A 23,331-nucleotide genomic window follows, 5' to 3' on the forward strand; every position below is an offset into this window, starting at 1 on the left:
CTGAGAAGTTCTTTGTTTCGGTCGGCTGTTGAATAGTCAATGTCCCATGATGCTAGAGAGTATTTCCAAAATGTCAAGATATAAATATCTCATGAGCCAGTTATACGAAGATGCCACAAATGCCTTCATATGTTTTTAAATGCCCCGCCAATGAATGCAGCTGATTTGGTATAGACGACTAAATCATGGGTCACTCGTACTTGTGGCATTCAATAATGTAGGAAGAAAGCTTTTACTCCATACAAAGTATTTGATACTACATTAAATAGTTTCACGCTAAATATCATCTGATATTACGATGAGTTTATTGTTTATGTATGGGAAATGGATTCTTTAAAGGTAGGGATACACAAGTAGTTGTAAGATTAATTGTTAGTTACCAAGCAGATAATAGGTCGTAGAGCTAATAGATAGTGGCAGATAAGACGTATAAAGACCTTGGCTGATAAGAGCGAACTAAAGTTCTTCAGTATTCTGTCGTGGAGAGAAGAGGGTATACTAGTTGTAAACAAAGCAATACATGGAGTGACTACTTTACGAGTACAAAGGACAAATATCGTGTGATGGTAGGGTAGTGTCGCTGTTTTAGTATCATGATTATATGCTTGCATAGCACTTTCAATATTTGCAAGTTAATGTGGTATTTGTTTACGTAATCGTGTGACGCAAGTGCCTATATTTACAGCTGTTAGCTGAGCTTCCTTTTTGTAGAATTACAGTAGACGAGTAGTACCAGTTTCAAGTTCAGACCTGTTGAGTTCTCTATAATTGAAGGTGGAATTGATAACTTTGCATTTTGATTTAAATGGATGATACTTTAGTTGGTAAAAAATAAAAAATAAGATTAATTAATAACATGGAAATGAAGAGTACAAAAAGGAAGTAAAATTGATGCTAAGCTTATGCAAGACTTGTTTTTTAGTTGTTTGTATAAATCCTAGAGAGTGGGGACTGGGCATACCATCTGTAGAAGAATAGAGGTGATTCATCAAAGGAATAAAACCAAAGAATGGATTTGAAGTAATTCTATTGTTACATTCTGTAAGTTGATTAATTGAAAATGTGAATAGCTAATTCTGTTGGCTTGCCGGCCAACTCGGCCCATTGCTAACTCACGCCAATGCCAACTTGGCCCATCGGTTGCTTGAGATGCCATCTTTGTTTTGATAGATGCAGAGGTTGAAGAAATTAGAGTATGATAAATTTGTCTGCTCATACCTAACCTACAACTTAACCTAACCTAACCATGGTTGAGTAGATGGGCTAAGTTGACCCTACACCATTCTGTTCATCCAGATTTATTATTTTTTAACAGGCACTTTTGTATGGAATACTACGAGGCATCAAAGACAGTTTGCGTGGTTTTTACCTTATCTTAAACTATGATAATGAAGTGAGAAGAACAGACAAACCTCGACAAACGCCCACACGTGAGCTAACAACATTAGGCAAGCGGAGAGCAGCCCAGCAAGTGGCAGAGAAAAAACAAAAACAGGCTTCTCACAGAGAGTAGGTGTATCATTTGCCCACACATTTTACCCTGTAATTTAAGTTTAAACAGTGTCACATAATGAATTTTTTTTAAACAATTTGCTAAATAAACATACTTTATCTTCGTAAGTTGTAGAGGAGAGAAATCCTGTTTATTGATATACCATATTATTGTTATATTTTTTGTTATAGTTGTAAACTATATTCATCTTGATTATGATATAGAATTAGTTGTTTATATAGGTGATATTATAATCAATACTTTCACATTTGCTTGTGTTGAAAGAAATTAATTTTGAATTAATTTATGTTTATTTTTCAACCATGCTTACATAGACAGAAATTGAGTGAAAGGTAAGTAAAGTGATTTGTATGGATAAACCTTTGTAGATCAAGGAAGTGTGTTGAACTCTTAGAATGGGTGCATGGTTCTGTGGGTATAATTGTACTTTTTTTTTCAATGTTTAAAATGGACCTATATAGATGTGCTCATTCACTTTACAAAGAAACTTGCTAGAGGAAGATGGTGTTACTGCAGGTGTAGTCTTTCAGTCTTGTTCTCTTTTGCAAAATCACTCAGAGGCATACTTCTGTTCATCTATTAAAGTTTGTTTATTATAATTTATTTAGTTATTTATACATACATATACCAAAGGCTTGGCCCCTTCTTACAAAGGAGGTAGCCAAAAAAACCATAGGCATAAAATTCACTCCCACCCATTCAACCCTCACTTACTCCACTCCCATTCACCACCCCCCTCCCTGTTATCTTGATTCCTCCTGGATGACTGGCCATCCGTGCATCTCACCCACTGCCCTGGGGCAGAAGCAGTGTAGCAAGACACAGCACATCCACAGCAAGGCAGCTTCATTTAATGAGGGCCCTCCTCCTCTGTCCCCTCATTCAGAAAAAGAGAAGATGGGGAGAAATCCATTTGGGCTGCATCAAGATATTCACACATACTCCCTCACCACTCCCCCACCCACTCCCATGCATCACAGCATCATCCATACACAACCATTCTCCCCTGTCTTCTGTCTTCTCCCACCCTTCCTCAACAGACATTCCCAGTGCCCCTTTTACCCCATCCATCCATCTCATCTTTAGTCACCCCCTTATGTTCACTCCTTCCACCTCTGCCTTCCACACCTCTTTTACTAATCTTTCTTCACTCATTCTTTCCATGTGTCCAAACCATCCCAATACTCTTTCATCTCCCAACTCCATTTCCACCCCTGTTCTCCTCCTCACCTCATTTCTCACTCTATCCAGCCTAGTAATTCCTATCATACTTCTCAGGGTCCTCATATCAAACACATTCAAACTCATCCTCTCTTGTGTTCCATGTTTCTGCCCCCATACAGTGCTCTCAGCACAATCACTCCTTTATACAATCTCCTCTTAGCATCCATTCCCAAATGTCTATTTCTTATTACACTTTTTAATCTCTCACTTGCTTTTCTCAATCTACATTCTACCTCCACCTCCACTCCACCCTTTTCCACCACATTGGCACCCAAGTATCTAAAACTATTCACTTCCTCCAATCTACCTTAATACTAACTTCCAGTTTGCTGCCATATTCTCCCCTTGTACATCTCATCACCTTATTTACAAGCATATAGTTATTTAATTTGTTTATTTGTTTTATTTACCCAGTATTTTTTTTTTTTATCATGGATGATTCTCTTTCACTCACTCAACCTTCAGATTGGGATTTTTATGCATGTCAAATGTATAAGAATTTATGTCTTTGCATTATGTGTAGGTGCTGTACTGGTTTTCATTTTTATATATATTTTTTTAATTTCGGTTTTCAGTGAACCAGGAGTTCTGAAGCGTTTCATAGAATGTTGTACATTAAATGGTGTGGTGTTCATCATCAGTCTGCTTATATTTGACTACCTGGTGTTGCCTACACTGGAATGGATATTATGGGCAGTACTGCAAGAGAGTGGAGGTTCTGTCTGGAGCTATGCTCGGCCAGCGCTGTCCACTTTGTTCTCTCTTCTCTGGGCTTTGCCACTGTTTATTATCTCCAGAATAATCAATGCCATCTGGTTTCAGGTGTGTATTCTCTTCCCATTTCCTTTGTAATTTTTTAATTCTACTGAGTTGGTAATTTGGTGAGACCACTTGTAATCCAGCAAGAGTCTTAATGAATTATTTTACTGATGTTCATCTTCAAATCTCCATCATCACCTTGTGAAGTCTTATTTTACAAAGTGATAACAAAGAAGTACAAATAGAGCAACTTGTCAGCTTGGAAAGAGGTTTATAAACAGTCAATCAATCTGATGTCCCTGGTCTTTCTTGCAGAAGACTCCCATCCTTGTGATGGTTTATTGACACTTATATCCTTTTTATGAATTGCATTTCAAAACCTGTAATAATAATCTTAAAACCTAAAGTCATCCCTGCAGTGGATTAAATTATCCTTTGCTAATTAGAATGCATTGTCTTGACTAATTGGGTGTAACTAAGAGAATTTGCACAAATGTGTGTGTATACATTCTTCTTTGTTTCGGAATAAAGTAAAGAGTATAAATTTAATTGTAAGTTGGTAAGGCTGTAGTTTTAAAGGTGCATCATATTATTTCCAAAATAAACTATAAATTCAATTGTTTCACAGGATATAGCTGACAGTGCGTATCGACAAAAGCAAGGTCGTCCAATGCTCATGCCAGGGACCAGCAAACCTATAGCTGACATGTTTTTCTCCATCGTCATTGAATTATTTTTTCTTATACAAGTAAGCATTATTAATTATTATTTTTTTATGGATGTTTTGTGAGATACAAGTTATGGTAATTGAGTATTTGTAAATGGTGTGAAGGACATGGGAGTTAGAAGGTTCTTTTGTACTGCCTACAGGTTTCATGTGTGGTTCTATAGAAATGGTTTTGGTTTTTGAGCGTAGATTATAAGCATTGTTTTAGTGCAGTCGCATATTATTCATCATGATTTGTTTTGTTTTTGTAGGATGTCTTTGTTTTCTTCCAGGAGGTGCCAAGATAAGAGGGAGGGAAGAGGGTAGAGGGGAGTGGAGTATGTAGGGGATGGAATGGGTGGGAGTGTTTTCTATGCCTTTAGTTTTTGGCTACCCTTGTAAGGGGGAAAAAGCCCTTGGTTGGGTACAACGCTGTAGAGGCATATATAAGTGCTTTTTATGAGTCATATATAGCGATTGGCATCTTTTTTTGCTGTCTGAAACTTGTTCTTTTTAGTTTCTTGATTGTCTTCACCATTAGCTCTGAAATGTGGACTGAAAGACGTCTGTCAAAAGTGAGGGCCAGTATTTAAAGCTATTTCACTTAATTACAAACAAAAAGGGCATTGGGAAACAGGGGGTTGTTTGTTGAGGAAGGAAGGGAGAAGACAGAAGATAGAGGTGAGTGGAGAATGGTTGTGTATGGATGATGCTGTGATGCATGGAAAGAAGAGGGTGGGTGATGGGGGTGGTGTTAAGGATTACAAAGGCGGAGCATGCCGACAGGAGACCTTTTGGTCCATATCTAGGTTGGATGCAAAAAAAATCATAACAATAAAACAACAAATAAAAACCATAATAATGTAAATAACAAATAAAATACATAAATGCATAGGTATAGTTAAATAATAAACAGGTAAATAGTAAATAATAATAAATTGACATAACTAATAATAAATGAAAATCAGACAGACAAATGATAACAAAACAAAAACAAATGATATAAAATAAACTATAATCATTACAGCATCTTGCTTAGGTGTTTATCTAAATGATTCTTAAAGCTTTGAACTGAACTACATTGCACTACCTGTGCAGGAAGTTTATTCCATTCATTAACTACACGGTTGGCAAAGTTGTTTCTACCTACTTCCAAATTGAATCTATTTCCGGACAGTTTGAGACCATTGTTTCTTGTCTGATTCTCATTCAATGTGAAAATTTGGTCACTTTTGATGTTGTCAATTCCCTTTAAAATCTTAAAGACCTGTATCAAGTCACCTCTGAGTCTATGCTTTTTTAGGGAAAACAGATTCATGTTTTAATCGATTTTCATGTGATTTATTTTTGATATTTGGAATCAGTTTTGTGGCTCGCCGTTGTACTTTTTCCATTCTGTCAATGTCTTTAATGAGATTCGGTGACCATACGGAAACAGCATATTCCAAATGTGGACGAACTAACGATTTATATAGCTTGTTAATGAGTGATGGACTTTTGAAATCAAAAGATCGTGCAATCAGTCCTAGAATCTTATTTGCTTTCTCAGAGGCTGAAATACACTGCTTGGATGATTTGAGGTCATTACTGATAATTATGCTGAGATCTTTTTCACTATCCACTTTTGTTAATGAATTTCCAAATAACTTGTAATCTTACTTACTGTTATTTTTACCTATGTGCATTACCTTGCATTTACTTGTGTTAAATTTCATTAGCCACTTTTCAGACCATTGCTGTAATTGATCTAAATCTTCTTGAATATCTAATTGGTTTGAGTGATCATTTGCCACTCCGCACAGTTTTGTATCATCAGCAAATTTGGAAACAGTAGATTTTAGTCCATGGTCTATATCATTTATATATACTATGAATAGAAGTGGCCCAATAATGGAACCCTGAGGAACTCCACTTGTAACATTTTTCCATCCAGAAGTTTTTCCATTTAAAACAACTCTCTGTTTTCGACCATTCAACCAATTACTAGTCCAACCTAATAGGCTACCACTTATTCCGTGTAAAGCTAATTTAGTAAGTAGTCTTTCGTGTGGGACGGTATCAAAAGCTTTTGCAAAGTCTAGATATATTAAATCTATATTGTTTCTTTTGTCATAATTCAAGATAACTGTGTCGTAGAATTTGAGTAAGTTAGTCACGCAAGAACGTTTCCATCTGAAACCATGCTGGCTATCATTTATCAAACGGTTACTTTCTAAATGATGTTCGATAGCATCTCTGATGATAGATTCCATTATTTTTCCTACGATTGAAGTCAAACTTATAGGCCTATAGTTATTTGGCTTCTTTTTGTCACCTTTTTTGAATATGGGAGTAACGTTAGCTAGCTTCCATTCTCTTGGGACATCTCTGGATATGATAGATTTCTTGAAAATAATTTCTAATGGAACAACAATCTCATTTTTCATTTCCAGATTCTTGGATGCCAACCGTCAGGCCCTGGTGTTTTATTAACTTTGAGTTTGTCTATACACCTTTTAATTTTTTCTTTTGTTATATTTACCGTAGTAAGTTTACCCTAGACTTTTCACAGGTTTCAGTTTGGAATTCACTTTGAGGTGTTTTGTTTACGAATACCGAGCTAAAATAATTGTTTAAGATATTACACATTCCTTCATTTGAATATTCAAGTTGACCGTCAGCAGATAATAGTGGACCAATGTGATTCCTAACAACCTTTTTATCTCTAATGTAACTATAGAATTCTTTGGGATTCTCTTTGGATTTATCAGCGATGTTCATTTCGTATTGTCGTTTTCTTTTTCTTATTGTCTTTTTTAAATCTCTCTGTATTGATACATAACTTTCATAGTCATTAGATGCACCCGAGCACTTATATTTCTTATAAGCCTGTCTCTTTTTAGCAATACTTTTTTCAGTTTCTTTGTCGAGCCACTTTGGGCGAGCCTGATTTGGGGGACGTCTGTCCTTAAAAGGAATGCAAGTTTGAATCATCCTAGTGAGCGTATTTTGAAATATTCTCCACATCTGATCTACAGGTCTTTCGTTTAATTTTGCTTTCCAATCTGGAAGCTGAAGCTCCTGACGTAGTCCTATGAACTGAGCTGTACTGAAATCAGGTATTTTAGAAACACAAGTATCTATTCTAAAATTGTTTAGGAATTTGAATCTAACTAAGTTGTGATCGCTATTTGCAACAGATTCACCGACTTCTACATCAGTTACCATGCTTTCGCAGCTAGTGATCAATAGATCGAGTAAGTTTCCATATCTTGTGGGCTCTTTTACATGCTGAATTAAGTAATTGTCACCAAGAAAATCAATCAAGCGACTACCCATATGGACATGTTCAAGGGTCATCCAATCAATGTCAGTAAAATTGAAATCACCCATTATCAATAAATCCCGGTTGCAGAAACTAGACAATTCTTGAAATAACAGTTTGTCGTCTGCTAATGATAATGTCTTTGGCCTATATATTACACCTATATTCATTTTTTGTCCATTTGTTTGGGTTAACTCAACCCACAAAATATCATATGCATCCTGTTTCACTTTCTCTAAAACACAAGCATGAACATTGTTTTTAACGTACAACAGAATACCCCCACCTTTGTTGTGGTTTCTATCCTGATGAAAGTGTTTAAATCCCGCAATATTAAATTCAGCTTCGAACTCTGTACCATTTAACCATGTCTCAGTTATTCCTATCATATCGAAATTTTCGCTTTTGACATACGCCTGTATTTCTTGAAATTTGTTCCTAATACTATGAGCATTAAAGTACATGGTTTTAAGAAACTCGTGATTATTTCTTTTTGACACATTTTGAGTTTCAATATCATGTCTTACATTATCATTTTGTTTTTTATTTATACCTTGCTCTATATTATTATTTGGTCCTTCATTGACATTCAATGCCTCATTAACATTACTCCCATCAAAATTAACATTTCCCCCATCATGGACATCTGGTCGATCACGGTCATCCAATCTCTTTTGTACATTTTGTCCCCCTACGTCACCGTGATTCATGCCGGCCTTCCGTCGTTCATTGACATTATATCCGGCATCCCTTCCTAAAATTATATTTTGTCCTCCAGTGACATATCCTACCATGATATTTTTTCCTCCACTATAATTACATCTCATCGTGATCTTTTGTCTTCCACTGTCATTACATCCTATCATGATATTTTGGCCTTCATTGACATTCTGTCTGGTATCCCTTCCTAAAGTTATATTTTGTCCTCCACTGACATTATATCCTACCGTGATATTTTCTCCTCCATTATCATTACATCCTATCGTGATATTTTGTCCACTATCATTACTTCCCATTGTGATCTTTTGTCCTCCACTGTCATTACATCCCATTGCGACATTTTGTCCTATGACATTACATCCTAATGTAACATTTCGTCCTCTAGCGACATTATATCCTAAAATTATATTTTGTCCTATACTGGCACATTGTTCTACATTAATGGTATTGTTAGTTAACATGTACATTCCCCCCCAATCATCCCCCACAGTTCCAAACACCTTCAGACCTCAGCTCAGCCAACTAGCCTCAATCCCCAACCTGATCATGGGTGGTGACTTCAACGCCAAGTCGTCTGCCTGGTTTGTCGACAACCCCGACACAGACAGAGGGCTTGATATACAGACTCAACTCGACTCATTGACTATCATGAACAACACGCATAATCATACACATATCCCATACCAAGCCCTCTACACTCCCTCCTCTCCTGATATCACCTTTTGCTCCCCCTGCCTAACCCCAACAACATCATGGAGAGTGGTCGGAGCCCTTGGTTCTGACCACCTTCCAATCATCATCACCACCAAAACAAGATGCACCCCAGCTGGCCACAGACACACTTACACCAATTACAAGAGAGCTAACTGGGAAGCCTTTAATGAAGAGACAGAACAACATTTTGAAACACTTAACAGTACACCAATCACAAACATAAACAATGCTGTGCACGCTTTTAATACAATCATACAAAACGCAGACAAGAGATACATCCCTAGAGGCAACAGAAAATCACACAACCCCAACTTCACACCAGAAATCCAAGGCCTCATCAGACAACGTGACACACTTAAACACGATACCCCCACACCTATCCCTCAAAACATAGCAGACCAAATACAAACACTAAACACTGTGATTGCCAATAAAATACATGAACAAAAAACACAAAATTGGCAAAACTTTATCAATACACTTGATCACAAAACAAACACCAGCAAATTGTACAAAACACTCAACAGCATCACACTATCCAACACTAACACTACACGCTCTCACGCAGCAATAATCACAACAACAGATAATCTACCCTCAAACAGACAACAAGCAAACGCACTCATACGTCATTTTGCACAGACGAGCCATCTTACATCTCACCCTGACGACCGACGCACCATTCGACGTAAGAAAGACTTTCCCACAGACTCAGACTATACACCCTTCATAGACAGTCAGACAAAACTCATAATGCATAGTCTCAAGCACTCATCTGCCTGTGGCCCTGATAACATAAGCAACATCCACCTAAAACACATTGGACCACAAGGTATACACGCACTCACAAACATTGCAAACTACAGCTATTCACACAACACTATACCCGACATCTGGAAGCATGGTAAAATAATCACCATCCCAAAACCGAACAAAGACCCAACAATCCCATCATCGTACCGCCCAATCACACTTCTCTGCACCCCCTCTAAAGTCATTGAACGCCTAATACTTAAACTTGTCACACCATATATTCCCCTTGCTGACTCACAACACGGTTTTAGGCCACTACACTCCACAAACACTCTTCTGACAAACCTCACACAAAGAATTTTTGATGGCATCAATTCAGATAGGCCCCACCACAGAACACTTCTTATAACATTGGACATTAGTAAAGCTTTTGATGCTATCCCCCGCCACAACCTAACAAATAAAATATATAACACAGACATGCACAATAACACCAAAAGATGGCTGGCCAATTATCTGGCAGGCAGGAATGCTCATGTGTCATATAATGGCCAATCATCGCACATCAGAAACATTAAGAACGGAGTACCGCAGGGCTCAGTTCTATCCCCCACATTATTTAATCTATACATGCATGACTTACCCACGCCAGACACCTCAGAAATACAAATCTCTTCTTACGCAGACGACATAACAATCACATGCACACATCGTAACACAGACAAAGCTGCAGAAATAATCCAGCCTTACCTTGACACACTCAACACATGGTTCATCACAAACAGACTCAAAATAGCTCCAACCAAATCTACAGCAACACTTCTCACCAACTGGACAAAAGAACACAAATACATACCTCATCTCTACATCAACAACACTCTAATACCACACACAAACACACCGAAAATTCTTGGTGTAACATACGATACATCCATGTCTTTCAAACAACACCTCACAAACATAAAAAACAAATGCACACCTAGACTTAACGCACTTAAGTCAATCACTGGAACAACATTTGGACAAAACAAAGAAACTAATATAACAATATACAAACAATGTATACGCTCAGTGATGAATTATGCGAGTCCTGCATGGGCTCCTAATCTCAGTGAGACACACCACAACACCCTTCAAATCATACAAAACAAAGCCCTAAAAACAATTACAGGCTGCACAAATACATCACCTACAGACCATTTACACCATGAAACAAAAGTCCTCAAAGTCAAGGAACACCTCGACATGAGAGGCACACAAACACTTGCTGCAGCCACCACAAACACATCACACCCGTTACACTACATAGCAGAACACCCACACACACCAAGAAACATTAAAACTACACCCAAAGACCTTTATTACACAAAGATACTCTCTTCTCTTCCTCCACAACCACCAAATACCAGCCTCCGGAAACATATTCATAATCATATCACTCACCGCTCCATTAACACACTGAAAGACAACACACTGCTGCATGCCAGACCCCCTGATATCCACCCTTCTGAATCCTCTCTCCCACGTAAGGACAGAGTCCACTTGGCCAGACTGCGATGCGGTCACCACCCAGCACTTCTAAGCTACCAGAGGAGGCTGGACGACCGTGTTGTGAACAGCTGCCCAGGATGTAACACTTCACCCCATACCATACAACACATAATGGAAGACTGCATTATACACAATCATGCACGCAAACAACACAACATACACTCTATAAAGGATTTGTGGGAAAACCCAGTCTCGGCTGTGGCCTTCCTTGGGGAGACGGGACTGCTCGGACAGACAGTCTAGGGAACGACAACAACAACAACATTAATGCTATACTCTACACTGTTTTCCCAAGTACACTCTATTTCCCCTTCCCTTTGGGCTTCTACCCTAAAAAAGGAGCTAATTCATTACAAACTCCCACAATGAGGTTTGTTAGAACATCTTTGCCTCTGCGGGTAAAGTGGATCCCATCAGAAGCGTAAAGGTCATGGCACCTAGAAAAGACATACCAAGGATCAAGAAAGTGGTATCCCAATTGTGTGCACAACTGCGATATCCTATCATTGATCCCTATGGCTCTACTGTTGTTGTTGTTGTTGTCGTTCCCTAGACTGTCTGTCCGAGCAGTCCCGTCTCCCCAAGGAAGGCCACAGCCGAGACTGGGTTTTCCCACAAATCCTTTATAGAGTGTATGTTGTGTTGTTTGCGTGCATGATTGTGTATAATGCAGTCTTCCATTATGTGTTGTATGGTATGGGGTGAAGTGTTACATCCTGGGCAGCTGTTCACAACACGGTCGTCCAGCCTCCTCTGGTAGCTTAGAAGTGCTGGGTGGTGACCGCATCGCAGTCTGGCCAAGTGGACTCTGTCCTTACGTGGGAGAGAGGATTCAGAAGGGTGGATATCAGGGGGTCTGGCATGCAGCAGTGTGTTGTCTTTCAGTGTGTTAATGGAGCGGTGAGTGATATGATTATGAATATGTTTCCGGAGGCTGGTATTTGGTGGTTGTGGAGGAAGAGAAGAGAGTATCTTTGTGTAATAAAGGTCTTTGGGTGTAGTTTTAATGTTTCTTGGTGTGTGTGGGTGTTCTGCTACTGTTCCAACACGAGCCTGCGTAGATCCTTGGGAGGATCCCACAGACTATATGACGGCTCCCACGTTCCTTCATCTCCTGAAGGAGGACCTTGTAATTCCGAACAAGCTCCTCTGATCTCACCCCACCTACATCGTTACTTCCCGTATGAACAATCGTAACCGTGTTCTTCCGTCCTTGCTCCCTGATGGACTGGGTACAATTGGCGATCCCACGGCCCGGTTGATATACAAGCTTGCAACGTTGCTTAGTCTTCCGTTGCAGGATGTCGTCATAGCCTCGCACCATGGAGTCCCCCACCACCAAGAACTCCTGGTTTTCAGCCACTTCATCCTCCAGTAGAGCAAAACGATTGGCTAGAGCCAGCAGTTGCTCCACAGGGCACACGTCTATCGAACGCGGGCTCGACAAACGAGACCCCACGGAGCGCCACTCGCTCACGGCAGTGACAGTAGGGGAAGAAGTGGAGCGCTCTTTGGGTTGTGGGGAGGGTTCACTCTTCTCACAGAGCGCACTCCTGAGAAGACGAATTTCCTCCTCACACATCCTGAGACAGACTCTAGGTTCACGCAACCTTCACAAGCCATTTCGTTCCTCCCTTAGCAATAAAAACGGCAAAGAGAAAATACAAATCAACAACAACAACAAAATCAAAGTGGTCTCTAATAAACTAAATACGTGAAGCTTACTCTGCTTACCTTATACTATTTCTCCTACCTTTGGAGTACAGTAACAGAAAACTGTTTTGAATTTAAATAGAACACTACACTTTATCTTATATCTGTAACTGTATAGTGCTATATGCATACAATTACAAAAACACAACACAATCACTTAACACTATTCGGAGATATAAATTTTGCAGGTATTTGCTAGCTGGTGTCTGTGCAGAAAAATGAGGTCTCTAGCTGAGGTCACGAGCGGAGTATGTGTGAATGATATTTTGATGCAGCCCAAAGGGATTTCACTCCATCTTCTCTTTTTCTGAATGAGGGGATGAAGTTTGGGGGTCACCAATTAAATGAAGCGATCTTGCTGTGAATGTGCTGTGTCTTGCTGCATTCCTTCAGATCCAGGGCAGTGGGTAAGATGCAAGGATGACCTGTCATTTAGGAGGAGCCAAGAAAAGAGGGAGGGAGGGAGGGAGGGGTGGTGAATGGGAGTGGAGTATATGGGAATGAGGTGGATGGGAGTGAATTTGTTTCTTTGACTTTGGCTACCTCCCTTGTAAGGGAGAAAAAGCCCTTGGTATATGTACGTACAAACAAAACTATTTTGTGGCGAGAATTAATGACGCAGCCCGAAGGGATTTCTCCCCGTCTTCTCCTTTCCTGCATGAGGGGACAGAGAGGGGGATCACCGAATTTATGAAGCGGCCTTGCTGTGGATGTGCTGTGTCTTGCAACACTGCTTCTGACCCAGGGCAGTGGACAGGATGCAGGGATGACCCATCATCCAGGAGGTGCCAAGATAGGAGTGAGGGTGGAGGGGAGTGGAATATATGGGAAATGAAATGGGTGGGAGTGATTTCTATGCCTTTTTCTTTTTGGCTACCCCCCGTGTAAGGGGGAAAAAGCCGATGGTATACAGTGGCCGCGAAAAGTTTGGGCGCAAAATTATAGGCGCCCAGGCTTTCCGCTAAACTCAAAACATGCGAAAAATACAACTTTCCGCCCAAACTTTTCGCTATATTTCAATGCTAGCGTTTGTACCCGTACTTAGCTGAGACAATACACACTACTTGGCAACTCTGTTTAGGCGTACTCGATGTCACGTGGAGTCAGTTTCTAAACATCTCTCACGGGGAGTAGTCTTTTTTTTTGCGGTGGTCTCTGTTTTTGTGCCTTGATATCTCCGTAATGGGAAGTGGTAAAGAGCTGGAAAGAGACACAGTTGTTACAATCATAACCCTCTATAAGGAGGGTTATAAGTGTAAAGATATTGCTACTCGTGTTGGAATTGGAGTGCGTCAAGTGCAAAAGTGGACCAAGAAATTTCGAGACGGAGGAAGTGACATCATTCCTACTCCAAAGCATAACTCTGGTCGGCCAAGAAAGATATCAAATCGTACTTCTACGGTTATTAGGAGGCAGTCAGATAAAGATCCAATGCTCACAGCTCGAAAACTGAAAGAAAATAACCCTGCACTGCTGCATGATGTGTCTGTAAGATGTATTTCTGATCATTTAGCCAAAGATTTACAATACCGTAGTTGCTGTGCTAAAGTTCTTCCCCTCCTAAGTGCAAAAAACATACGTGATCGCATAGCATTTTGCAAGAAATATAAGGACTGGTCCTTAGAAGACTGGGAACGAGTATTGTGGAGTGATGAGTCCACGTTTGTGGTGTCGTCGGGCTGCAGGTCAAAGCGTGTGAGGCGCCCCAGGGGGTCTGATCCTAATGACCCTTGCTTTACAGCTAAAGTGGTGAAACATGCTGCAAGTGTTATGGTGTGGGGATGCTTTGCATTTGGTGGAGTTGGCAATTTAGTGTTTCTTGCACAAAATGAGAGTGTAAATCAGCACACTTATTTCGAGTTATTGTGTGATAACCTGCCTGAAAGTTTTGAAAAGTGCAATGCTAGTTGGTTTATGCAGGACGGAGCTCCTGCTCACACAGCTCGGTCTGTTACCCAATGGTTAGAAGACTGTGGTGTTGATTACTTCAAAAAATGGCCTGGAAATTCTCCAGACCTAAATCCCATTGAGCACGTGTGGCATATAATTAAAAAACAGCTTCAAGATCGTGACGTCTCCACTGTAGCTAAGCTAAAAACAGAAATACAGGATATTTGGGATAATATTATTCCTCAACACGTACAAAACCTGGCAAGATGCATCCCGGCACGTTTGGAGGTCATAAAGCTTAAAGGAAAATCGCTTGGTAAATAAGGTATGTAATAAGCCATTTATAGGTCTTTAAATGATTATTTAAATGTCACAAGTGTTTACATTTGTGTCTCGTTAATTACGCGCCCAAACTTTTCGCGGCCACTGTATGTATGTATGTATGAGAATTAATGAAGTTGTCCAACACTTTACCCCCCACCCTTCCATATGATGCTTGAATACAATGTAGGGAAAAATTATATTATGAGCTGAAAGTCATGTAATGAAAAAAAAATCACATAGATAATTAGTGTGTCCAACATTGGGCTTTTAAAAAAACCTCCATATGAGCATGGTCAGATATAATTGGAGGGCTTATCGGATGACAGGGAAAGTTATTTGAATTGATTTTTGTTTTGATTTTGTGTGAAAGTATGGCATCTCACAGGCCACTTTACATTTGATAGGCAAATATGCTGATGTTCCTGCCAATAGTGGGTGTTGGCTATTGCTTGAGTGTTGTCCACATGGCACTGCTTAATGCCCTCTATGCATTTGAGTACAAATGGTTCAACATGGGTTGGGAGCTTCACAAAAGACTCAGGTATGTGAAATCGACATTTATGACGTACAGTACTACCTCTCATTAACAGACTAAAAGGGGGGTAACGGTGTCCGTTGACGTGAATAATCCGTCGATTTGGAGTGGTTTTTGGGTGACATAGTGATTGCACGCACTAAACAACAACACCGAAAACACCACAAACACAGCGAAAACACCGCAAACGTCCAATAATGAGAGGTCTCACTGTAACTTGCAAAGGCTAGAGGATTTGCAGTATTATGTTTAGTAAAAGTCTTGGATGGATATTGTGTGTATTCATATATGTAGTATTTACAAGGTCACTAGAATAGCCAAAACAATGTCCGAGTCATCTTCAGTTGCTTTTGAAATTTCATTTGCAATGCCCTTGCAAATTTTTCAAATGTTCATGTAAGACAACCATTATGAAAATCTTATATGTATTGAAAATTTAAATTTTGTTTATTTTATATGTATGTATATATATATATTTTTTTCCTTTTAATCCAGCTTCATAGAGGAGCACTGGCCATACTTTATGGGATTTGGCCTCCCACTCGCCATCATCACTATGTATCCAGCATCTACATACATAAGGTTGGTCACCGTTTTCTCTTTTCTTTATCTTCTTCCCCATTATTTATTAATTTATTTTCTATTTTAGACATGTTTGTGTGATAACAGATCAGGTGCTCTATAGATGTAATCATCTATCAGTCTATTTTATATATCAAGACCTCACTCCTCCTTATAAGGGGATAGCGAGCCAAGGCATGTATCCTCTCTCATCCATAACCTATTTGTTTCCTTTCTATCTTTGCTTCCTGTGGATGAAGGATCATCTCTATCCCCTGCCCACTGGCTGGGTCAAAAGCAATGCAGCAAGGCACAGCACCACAGCAAGGCTAAGTCTGGTTTACTCATTAATGCTTCATTACATAGCAACCGTCCTCCTTCTTCTAATCAAGATTTTACATCACATCACCTTTAACCCACATTTATCTTCTACTTCCTTCTTTCACACACCTTCCCAAACTCTGTCACTAACTTCCTCAATCCCTCCTCTGGTCCTGCTACAAGTGCAGTGTCGTCAACAAACAACAACTGGCTTATCACCCACTTTTCTCCATTTTCTTTAACCATCTACAATCCCTAACCTACCCTTGCTTTTACCTCTTGCATCACCCCATCCATGTAACAGCCAAGGTGACACAACACATACTTGGCAAAGTTCCACCTTTACCTCAAATCACTCACTCTCTTCATTTCTGATTCTAACACAAGTTCAACTACTCTTGTAAAAACTCTTGATTGCTCTTAAAATCTATCTTATATATCTGCAATACCTCCCACAGTGCCTTCCTGTCTACCCTGTCATAAGCCTTTTCCAAATCTGATCTATGCAACCCCTACCTGTCCTAAACCCTCACTGTTCCTCACCAATTACTCCCTATGTTCCTCTCCTAATCCTTTCATTCAAGACCCTCCCATAAGCCTTCCCAACTACATTTAACAAAGTGATTCCTCAGAATCTACTACCTTCACACTTGTCCCCTTTTCCCGTGTAAAGTGGAACTCCTCTAGCATTCTACCCTCTCTTAGACAAACATTAAATAACCTCACCAGCCAGTCCACTATCACTGTACCTCTTTTTTAGACATTCTGCATGACCTCCATCCAATCCAGGTGCGGTACTTGCTCTCATCATCCTAACAACTGCCTTCACCTCATCTTTCCTTATTTCTCCTCCATTTTCCTCACTTGTCACTGTCATTTTCTTTGCTCCTCCCACTGCAACCACCTTTTCCTCCCTATCCTCCTTCACATTTAGCAACTCCCTAAAATACTCTGCCCATCTTCCTGTTACTGCCTGCAGAGATGTAAAAACTCATACATACATATACAAACAGCTTTTTCCCCCTTACAAGGGAGGTAGCCAAAGTCAAAAGTCATAAATCAACTCCCACCCATTTCATCTCCACATACCCCACTCCCATTCACCACCCCTCCCTCCCTCTTTTGTTGGCTCCTTGGCTAATACAAAGGATTTTTTTCACCATTTCTTTCCAGTGGTGGCTTGTTTTCCGTCCTATTTCCAATCTTTATCATCAGTGCCAATGAAGCTGAGCCAGTCATGAATACAAGGTTAGTGCTCTAAACTTTATTTTACACTTGAACTTTGAAAGTATATGATCTAATGTTGATGGCTTAATAAAATGGGGGACTATGACTAATATATCTTTCCCTCTTTATTTTTTGCAGTCCTAAACTACCCTGGTTTGCAATGGTAGTCAAATTTAACAACAGAATATTCCACAAGTCTTTTGCAGTAAATCCTCCATAAAATAGATAACTCCATTACCAGTGTTCCTCTTGGGTGACCTCTTCCACACCTTGCAGTTATTTATTTGTTAGTTTCATTCCCATTAACTCCTACTTCAGACAAATAGGTAACCTTTTGATTTTTGTATGCCATTGGCTTGCCAGCTGTAAAATGCAGACTTGCCTAGAAGAATGACTATTGAGGGAATAATTGGAAAATGTCCCTTGGTAACCCTCGTTTTGACTTTGGTTTAATTTGCTTTGTAAACATTCTTACAACTTTTATTGTACACATGCACTTACATATACCAAAAGACCTTTCCCCCATGTAAGGGGGTTGGCCTACTGGTGGTGGTACACATGTACATATAAGAAATATGTTTTCTAATTATCAGTAATGGATTTTCATGTATTAGTGAATAACTTAAATTCCTCACGAGTTTGAACATATTTTTATGAAATATAGTTATGGAAACACATGACTGTTGGTAATTGGGTAGTCAAACATAAATCAATAATTATGATTACAGTGATAATTTGTTTGACTAGGCCCAGATTCCAAGATCTCAAGAGTGCAGTGCCGTGGATTTTTATTTCAAGGTAATATGTTAAGCTTTAGGTCCTGTGTGCACAGACCATTTGGTCATGCAAGAACATAAGAATACTCTTGATTACTGACAAGGCATCATATATAGGTACATGTTATTGGTAAAATTTGTCAATACACTACAGCCCCTGCATTCATGAATTAACCTATTGCAAACTTCAAATAATTGTGAATCAGTCAAATCAACTAATTTTCTGGCAAAAATATGAAGAGGCACATGTTAATTGCATGTGAAATTTAGTGTGCATAATCGTTGCCACTCATCTTTGCTGCTATCTTCAGTTGGCACCGTAATAACCCTTTCACTGCTAAGGGGCTCTCTATTAGTTGAATAAAACCACCTGGCAGTTGCCAGAATAATCTTTGAAGTTGTCAGTAGCTTTGAAAGGGTTTAAATTTTAGTCTGACACTACCCTGACAGTAAGTTTCTCAAGTTTGCTTCCATTTCCCCCAATTTACTGCAAAAACACCCTCCATTGGATTTCTCTTGCAGATCCTATCAGCTCTGTTCCTCTATATGAGAATAAGGTGAATACAATAAGCTCAACACAATTAGGTAAACATTCACAAAGGAAGAAACAGTGTAGGTAGACAACAAAATACTAATACTTTCCCTTTTTGTAAGGGTGGTGTACATTATAATTGGGTAAGAACACAATCACATTTGCAGTTGTTGGGAACCTGATGTAGATATTTCCTTATTGGTAAGGTGACAGTAGTGCAAGATTACCAGCTCAAAATTCGTATGAAAACACGTGAGTTGTACTCAATATGATGCAGCGACTTAAATTAAAGCAATTCAGCAGAGGTCACTTATCAAAGCAGTTGTGAATGCAGGAGCATTAGTGTATTAAGTTTCCATTGGTGTATATTTCTATTGTACTCTCATCATTTTTTTTTTTTACTCCAAAATCTACAACTACTTGTAGTGTTTTATTAGGACACATATCACAAAGCTTATAGAGAACCCACAGCAGTAATAAAACTATTGGCACTGATCCTGTATTACCCATAAGAATTACAATTTCATCTACTTCCTTGTTTAAGGTCACGTAGCTTACTGTTCACTTCCATAATATGTATATTTCTTCTACTTATGGTAAAACTGTTGTGATACACATTTGTTTATGGTTTTACCAACTGGATATATTTTCTTTCCTTTACCAGAAATATCAGGTATCCATATACAGCATCAAAAATATATGTATTTTTATTATAAAAGTGGGGTTGGTGTATGCTCGATTTGGCCACCTCCTTTTAAGAGGAAGGGGAGCCCTTTGGAATGTATGTATTATCAGTGAAAAACCTTAAGATTTATGACAAAAAAATATTAGAAAAAATTATTTGAACACTTCATACTTACGTGGATGTCCATCTCAGAACACCAAAGAGAACCGAACTCAATTTCTCTTGTGAACAAACAAGGCATTACACACAATTTTTTTTTATTGGAGTATACAAAAGTGGTTGAGTGCCTTTGTAAATATCACTCACATTACTCTAATATCAAGTTAAGGAAAGGCTAGTCCTCAAGCAGCAAGCATCGACATCCAATAAACTTCAGTGAGAAAAAGGGTGTGTTTACGGATGAGTGTGATAGTAGGTTGCAACTCTATACACTGTATTGTTGCAGTGTTGAAACTGCCAATGTTTCCAGCATAGTGAGGAAATTAGCCCTTTCTCACCCATAACCTTAGGGCTAATGTAAGGCCTCCTACACATTGTAAGGAAGATTTGATTGGTAGTCTTGACTTTTTTTTCTTCTTCTTCTTCCTTATCCTTCCTTCATTACTTCCCACTGCCCCACACCAAAGCTTTTTCTTCATGTTTATCCAGTGATGAATATGTGCAATATGTGGTCCTGCAAACTGTACATCAGAGAGAACCACCTCAAGATCATCTGGAGTTGCAGACCCAAAGGGGCGGACATTTGGTCTCTGGACAGGCCCCAATATCTCTTAGCAACATCAGTCATACTTCTTCCACCTTGCCCCAAAAAGAGAAAAGGCAACTGTGTCCTCTTCCTATTATTATAAGCCAGTGATGTCGAAACTTGGTAGACTTAAATTTCTTTCCAGAGAGAGCAGTGGAAAGGTCCAATGACTTGCCAGCCAGTCTGGGGTTGTGGGTTTCCAGTCATTGAAACGTGAGGCAACAATTGTTATTACATCCAGGAGGTCTCTTAATCCAACACTCGCCAACTGCCACATGTGCAAGCATTTGGCCCCAGGACATAAACCCACTTCAGGAATTGGTGGTGTTTTATGTCCTGGGGGGCCAATTCCCGAAGTGGGTTTGATTCCAGGGCCCAAACATCCACATGAGTGGTGCTTGGAGTGTGTTGGATTAAGAGACCAAGGTGTATTATACTTTTTCTCTTTGTGCACTATTAAACACAACATTTGTCCACTTTTGTATCAATTCTCTCACTTCTTATTTCTTCAGGTCATGATCTATACATTCTTTAATGTAATTTTCCCATTTTATTCTTACTTCCTGTGTGCTGTTCCAACGTAGCTCTGTCCTTCATCAGAACAGATAATCTCCTTCATAATTCTTCTTTTTCACTATTTGCTATTGTTATGGAAATTCTTTCTATTAAATATAATGAGGTTCCCCCAAATGCAAGTTTCACCGTGTGAACAAATTGAGTAACACCTATTCCTACAATCAACTTGATGCTTTAACACTTCACCATTTGCATGGTGTTCAATTAATTCAATGTGAAAGATAGGGCAACACTGCATATCCTCCATGCTGCTTTTTCTACTTTTTTCTTCCAAAAATAATTATTCTATAGCCTCTATTTGTCCTCCAGTGTGGATATTCCATGTCATGTCTTATAAGTTGGGCCTGGAATTGATAAATGTGTGTGCACGTGCATGTTTGAATGTATGTACATATACAAAATGATGACTTACATCATGGGACAGGGGAATATTTTTAAAGAAATCACAGAAAGCTTAGCAATTTAGTTTCATATGAATAGAATGTGTACTAGAATTATTTGAACTAATTTTGATGGAATTTTTTAGTCTTGTGGATACAAATGTAGTGTATATTTTTCATGTTTTCTTCGACTCTGTCTTGTATAGTTTTTAAATATTTTGTGATTATATTGCTCCAGTTTTAGACAATTGTTTAAGGATCATGAAAGTCAAGTTAGTAATAATGGTTTTGATAATGCAGTACTTTATTATGAACAAATGTAAGTAATGTAAATAAATTTTTTATGAAAAAAAGCTGAGCTTAATATACATCCTCATTCAGCCTTGTATGCATGTACACAAACAAACACATTCATTGCAAGAAAAAAAAAAAAAAATCATATTGTCAGTCGACACTATGTGTCACATGTAAAGTTTGAAATTCCTTTGTATCTTGGAAGCCATGAGCACATACCTACACCTCTTCCTCAGGGATCAGTCAAACAACTGACCGAAACTTGTGTTACATACCATTGCAATCACACTTGACATCTTACACAATCAAAAGTACATATATTGCAAAATATATTTACATATGATATAGTCTTTCAACATTATTCAACAGGCAGCATCAGCTCTTTTAAACATTTTATTAATGTTCTGCTGGCAGAAGTATCATTTCTCTGTGAGAGATGAAAGATTAATGATAATGACTGATGATCTTGATGATGATTTTCTTGAGTTTCACCGACTGGAATCTTGCAGTCCCAGTGTGGCTGCCAATGGTCCTCAAGCCCTCTCACAGGAAGGAGACAGAAGAGGGAAAGGGTAGGGGGATGAGGAGGATGAGTGAGGAAGAGAGAAGGGGGAAATGTAAGGGAGGGTGATGCGGGGAGAGATACACATACACATATATACACATACACATATACACACACACATGCACACTATACATATATACAGAAATCTGGAAGTGGGGGTTGTAGGTCACTGTAGTAAGAGGTAATCTTTTGTCTGTGTGAGGTGGTTGCAGCTAGTGTTGCCTAGCTGTTTCTGTGTGGGTAATAAATGAATACAAAAAGTTCTATGAAGACTTGATTGTTTACCTAATTACATATGGAACTAATGCACAGCACCTATGTCACCTTAATCATTTAAAATTCATTGTGTGGGCAATTCTTCCTGTTATGGCCTTCTTCCCCACAAACCCCACACTTCCTCTTTTTGCCCACAGAATTTGGACGAGGTAATTTGCGTTTCTCCCCTTGACCTTGGCCTCTTCCTCTTCCTCTCCCTCTGCCTGATCCACTTCCATATGAATCTGTTGGTTAATAAAAAATAACAGTGCATTTAAACATTCATGAAGAAAAGTATCCTAACAATTCAGTCCATTTTTAAAGAAGAGAAACTTCTTTAAATTTCATATATTTTCTTTGAGGCCCAATATATCAACATAGTATGTTTTGTTAATTATATCTGAAGGGCATCAATGAAATATTAGTTGACATCACCATGGTTCTCAAGCTATTTGACATAATATCTTAACAGTACACACACACACCCATACTTAAAGACATGACAAATTAACATGCCAACTGTAATGCTTATCTGCCATAATAAGGTCAGGTGCAGAATAATAAATAGGAAAGGAGAGGCAAATCAAATATAGAAGAAAAGGTATAAGGTGCAGATGAAGAGATGATAATGGAAGAGATGGAGTAAGAGGAAGATGGGCAGATTATTTTAGGGAGCTGCTAAATATGGAGGAGGATAGGGAGTGAACA

General features: G+C 39.0%; 2 protein-coding genes across 7 annotated transcripts in view; one reads left to right on the top strand and one right to left on the bottom strand.

Annotated features, from left to right (window-relative positions):
- The first annotated feature begins 206 nt into the window (after positions 1 to 206).
- On the top strand, positions 207 to 19,951 carry tank (EI24 domain-containing protein tank). Of its 3 annotated transcripts, none has more exons than XM_076184059.1 (9): positions 207 to 339; positions 1,316 to 1,509; positions 1,828 to 1,845; positions 3,313 to 3,559; positions 4,125 to 4,244; positions 15,576 to 15,712; positions 16,202 to 16,288; positions 17,762 to 17,836; positions 17,954 to 19,951. In XM_076184059.1, the coding sequence occupies exons 1-9, from the start codon at positions 325 to 327 to the stop codon at positions 18,033 to 18,035; spliced, it is 975 nt and encodes a 324-aa protein (XP_076040174.1). In that variant the 5' UTR covers positions 207 to 324; the 3' UTR covers positions 18,036 to 19,951. The 3 variants fall into 3 exon arrangements, with proteins under 3 accessions (XP_076040174.1, XP_076040177.1, XP_076040176.1); XM_076184061.1 differs by lacking the exon at positions 207 to 339 and adding an exon at positions 387 to 566; XM_076184062.1 differs by lacking the exon at positions 1,828 to 1,845.
- Positions 19,952 to 21,665: 1,714 nt separating this feature from the next.
- LOC143024819 (DNA topoisomerase 3-alpha-like) overlaps positions 21,666 to 23,331 on the bottom strand; it is a 30,569-nt gene continuing 28,903 nt past the window's right edge. For all 4 annotated transcript variants that reach the window (XM_076184056.1, XM_076184055.1, XM_076184057.1 and 1 more), the window contains exon 20: positions 21,666 to 22,868. In XM_076184056.1, the coding sequence (XP_076040171.1) occupies positions 22,702 to 22,868 (167 nt within the window). In that variant the 3' untranslated portion in view covers positions 21,666 to 22,701. The remainder of the gene's footprint in view (positions 22,869 to 23,331) is intronic.

The sequence above is a fragment of the Oratosquilla oratoria genome, chromosome 4 (genome assembly GCF_046742065.1).
Source record: "Oratosquilla oratoria isolate Oo_2021 chromosome 4, ASM4674206v1, whole genome shotgun sequence".
NCBI lineage: Eukaryota > Metazoa > Arthropoda > Malacostraca > Stomatopoda > Squillidae > Oratosquilla > Oratosquilla oratoria.

Bases quoted from the DNA above. Each gene is read 5' to 3' on its own strand.
- tank (XM_076184059.1), top strand. The intron at 15,713-16,201 runs GTATGTGAAATC...CTTTTAATCCAG, and splicing joins GAGCTTCACAAAAGACTCAG to CTTCATAGAGGAGCACTGGC. The intron at 17,837-17,953 runs GTTAGTGCTCTA...TATTTTTTGCAG, and splicing joins GAGCCAGTCATGAATACAAG to TCCTAAACTACCCTGGTTTG.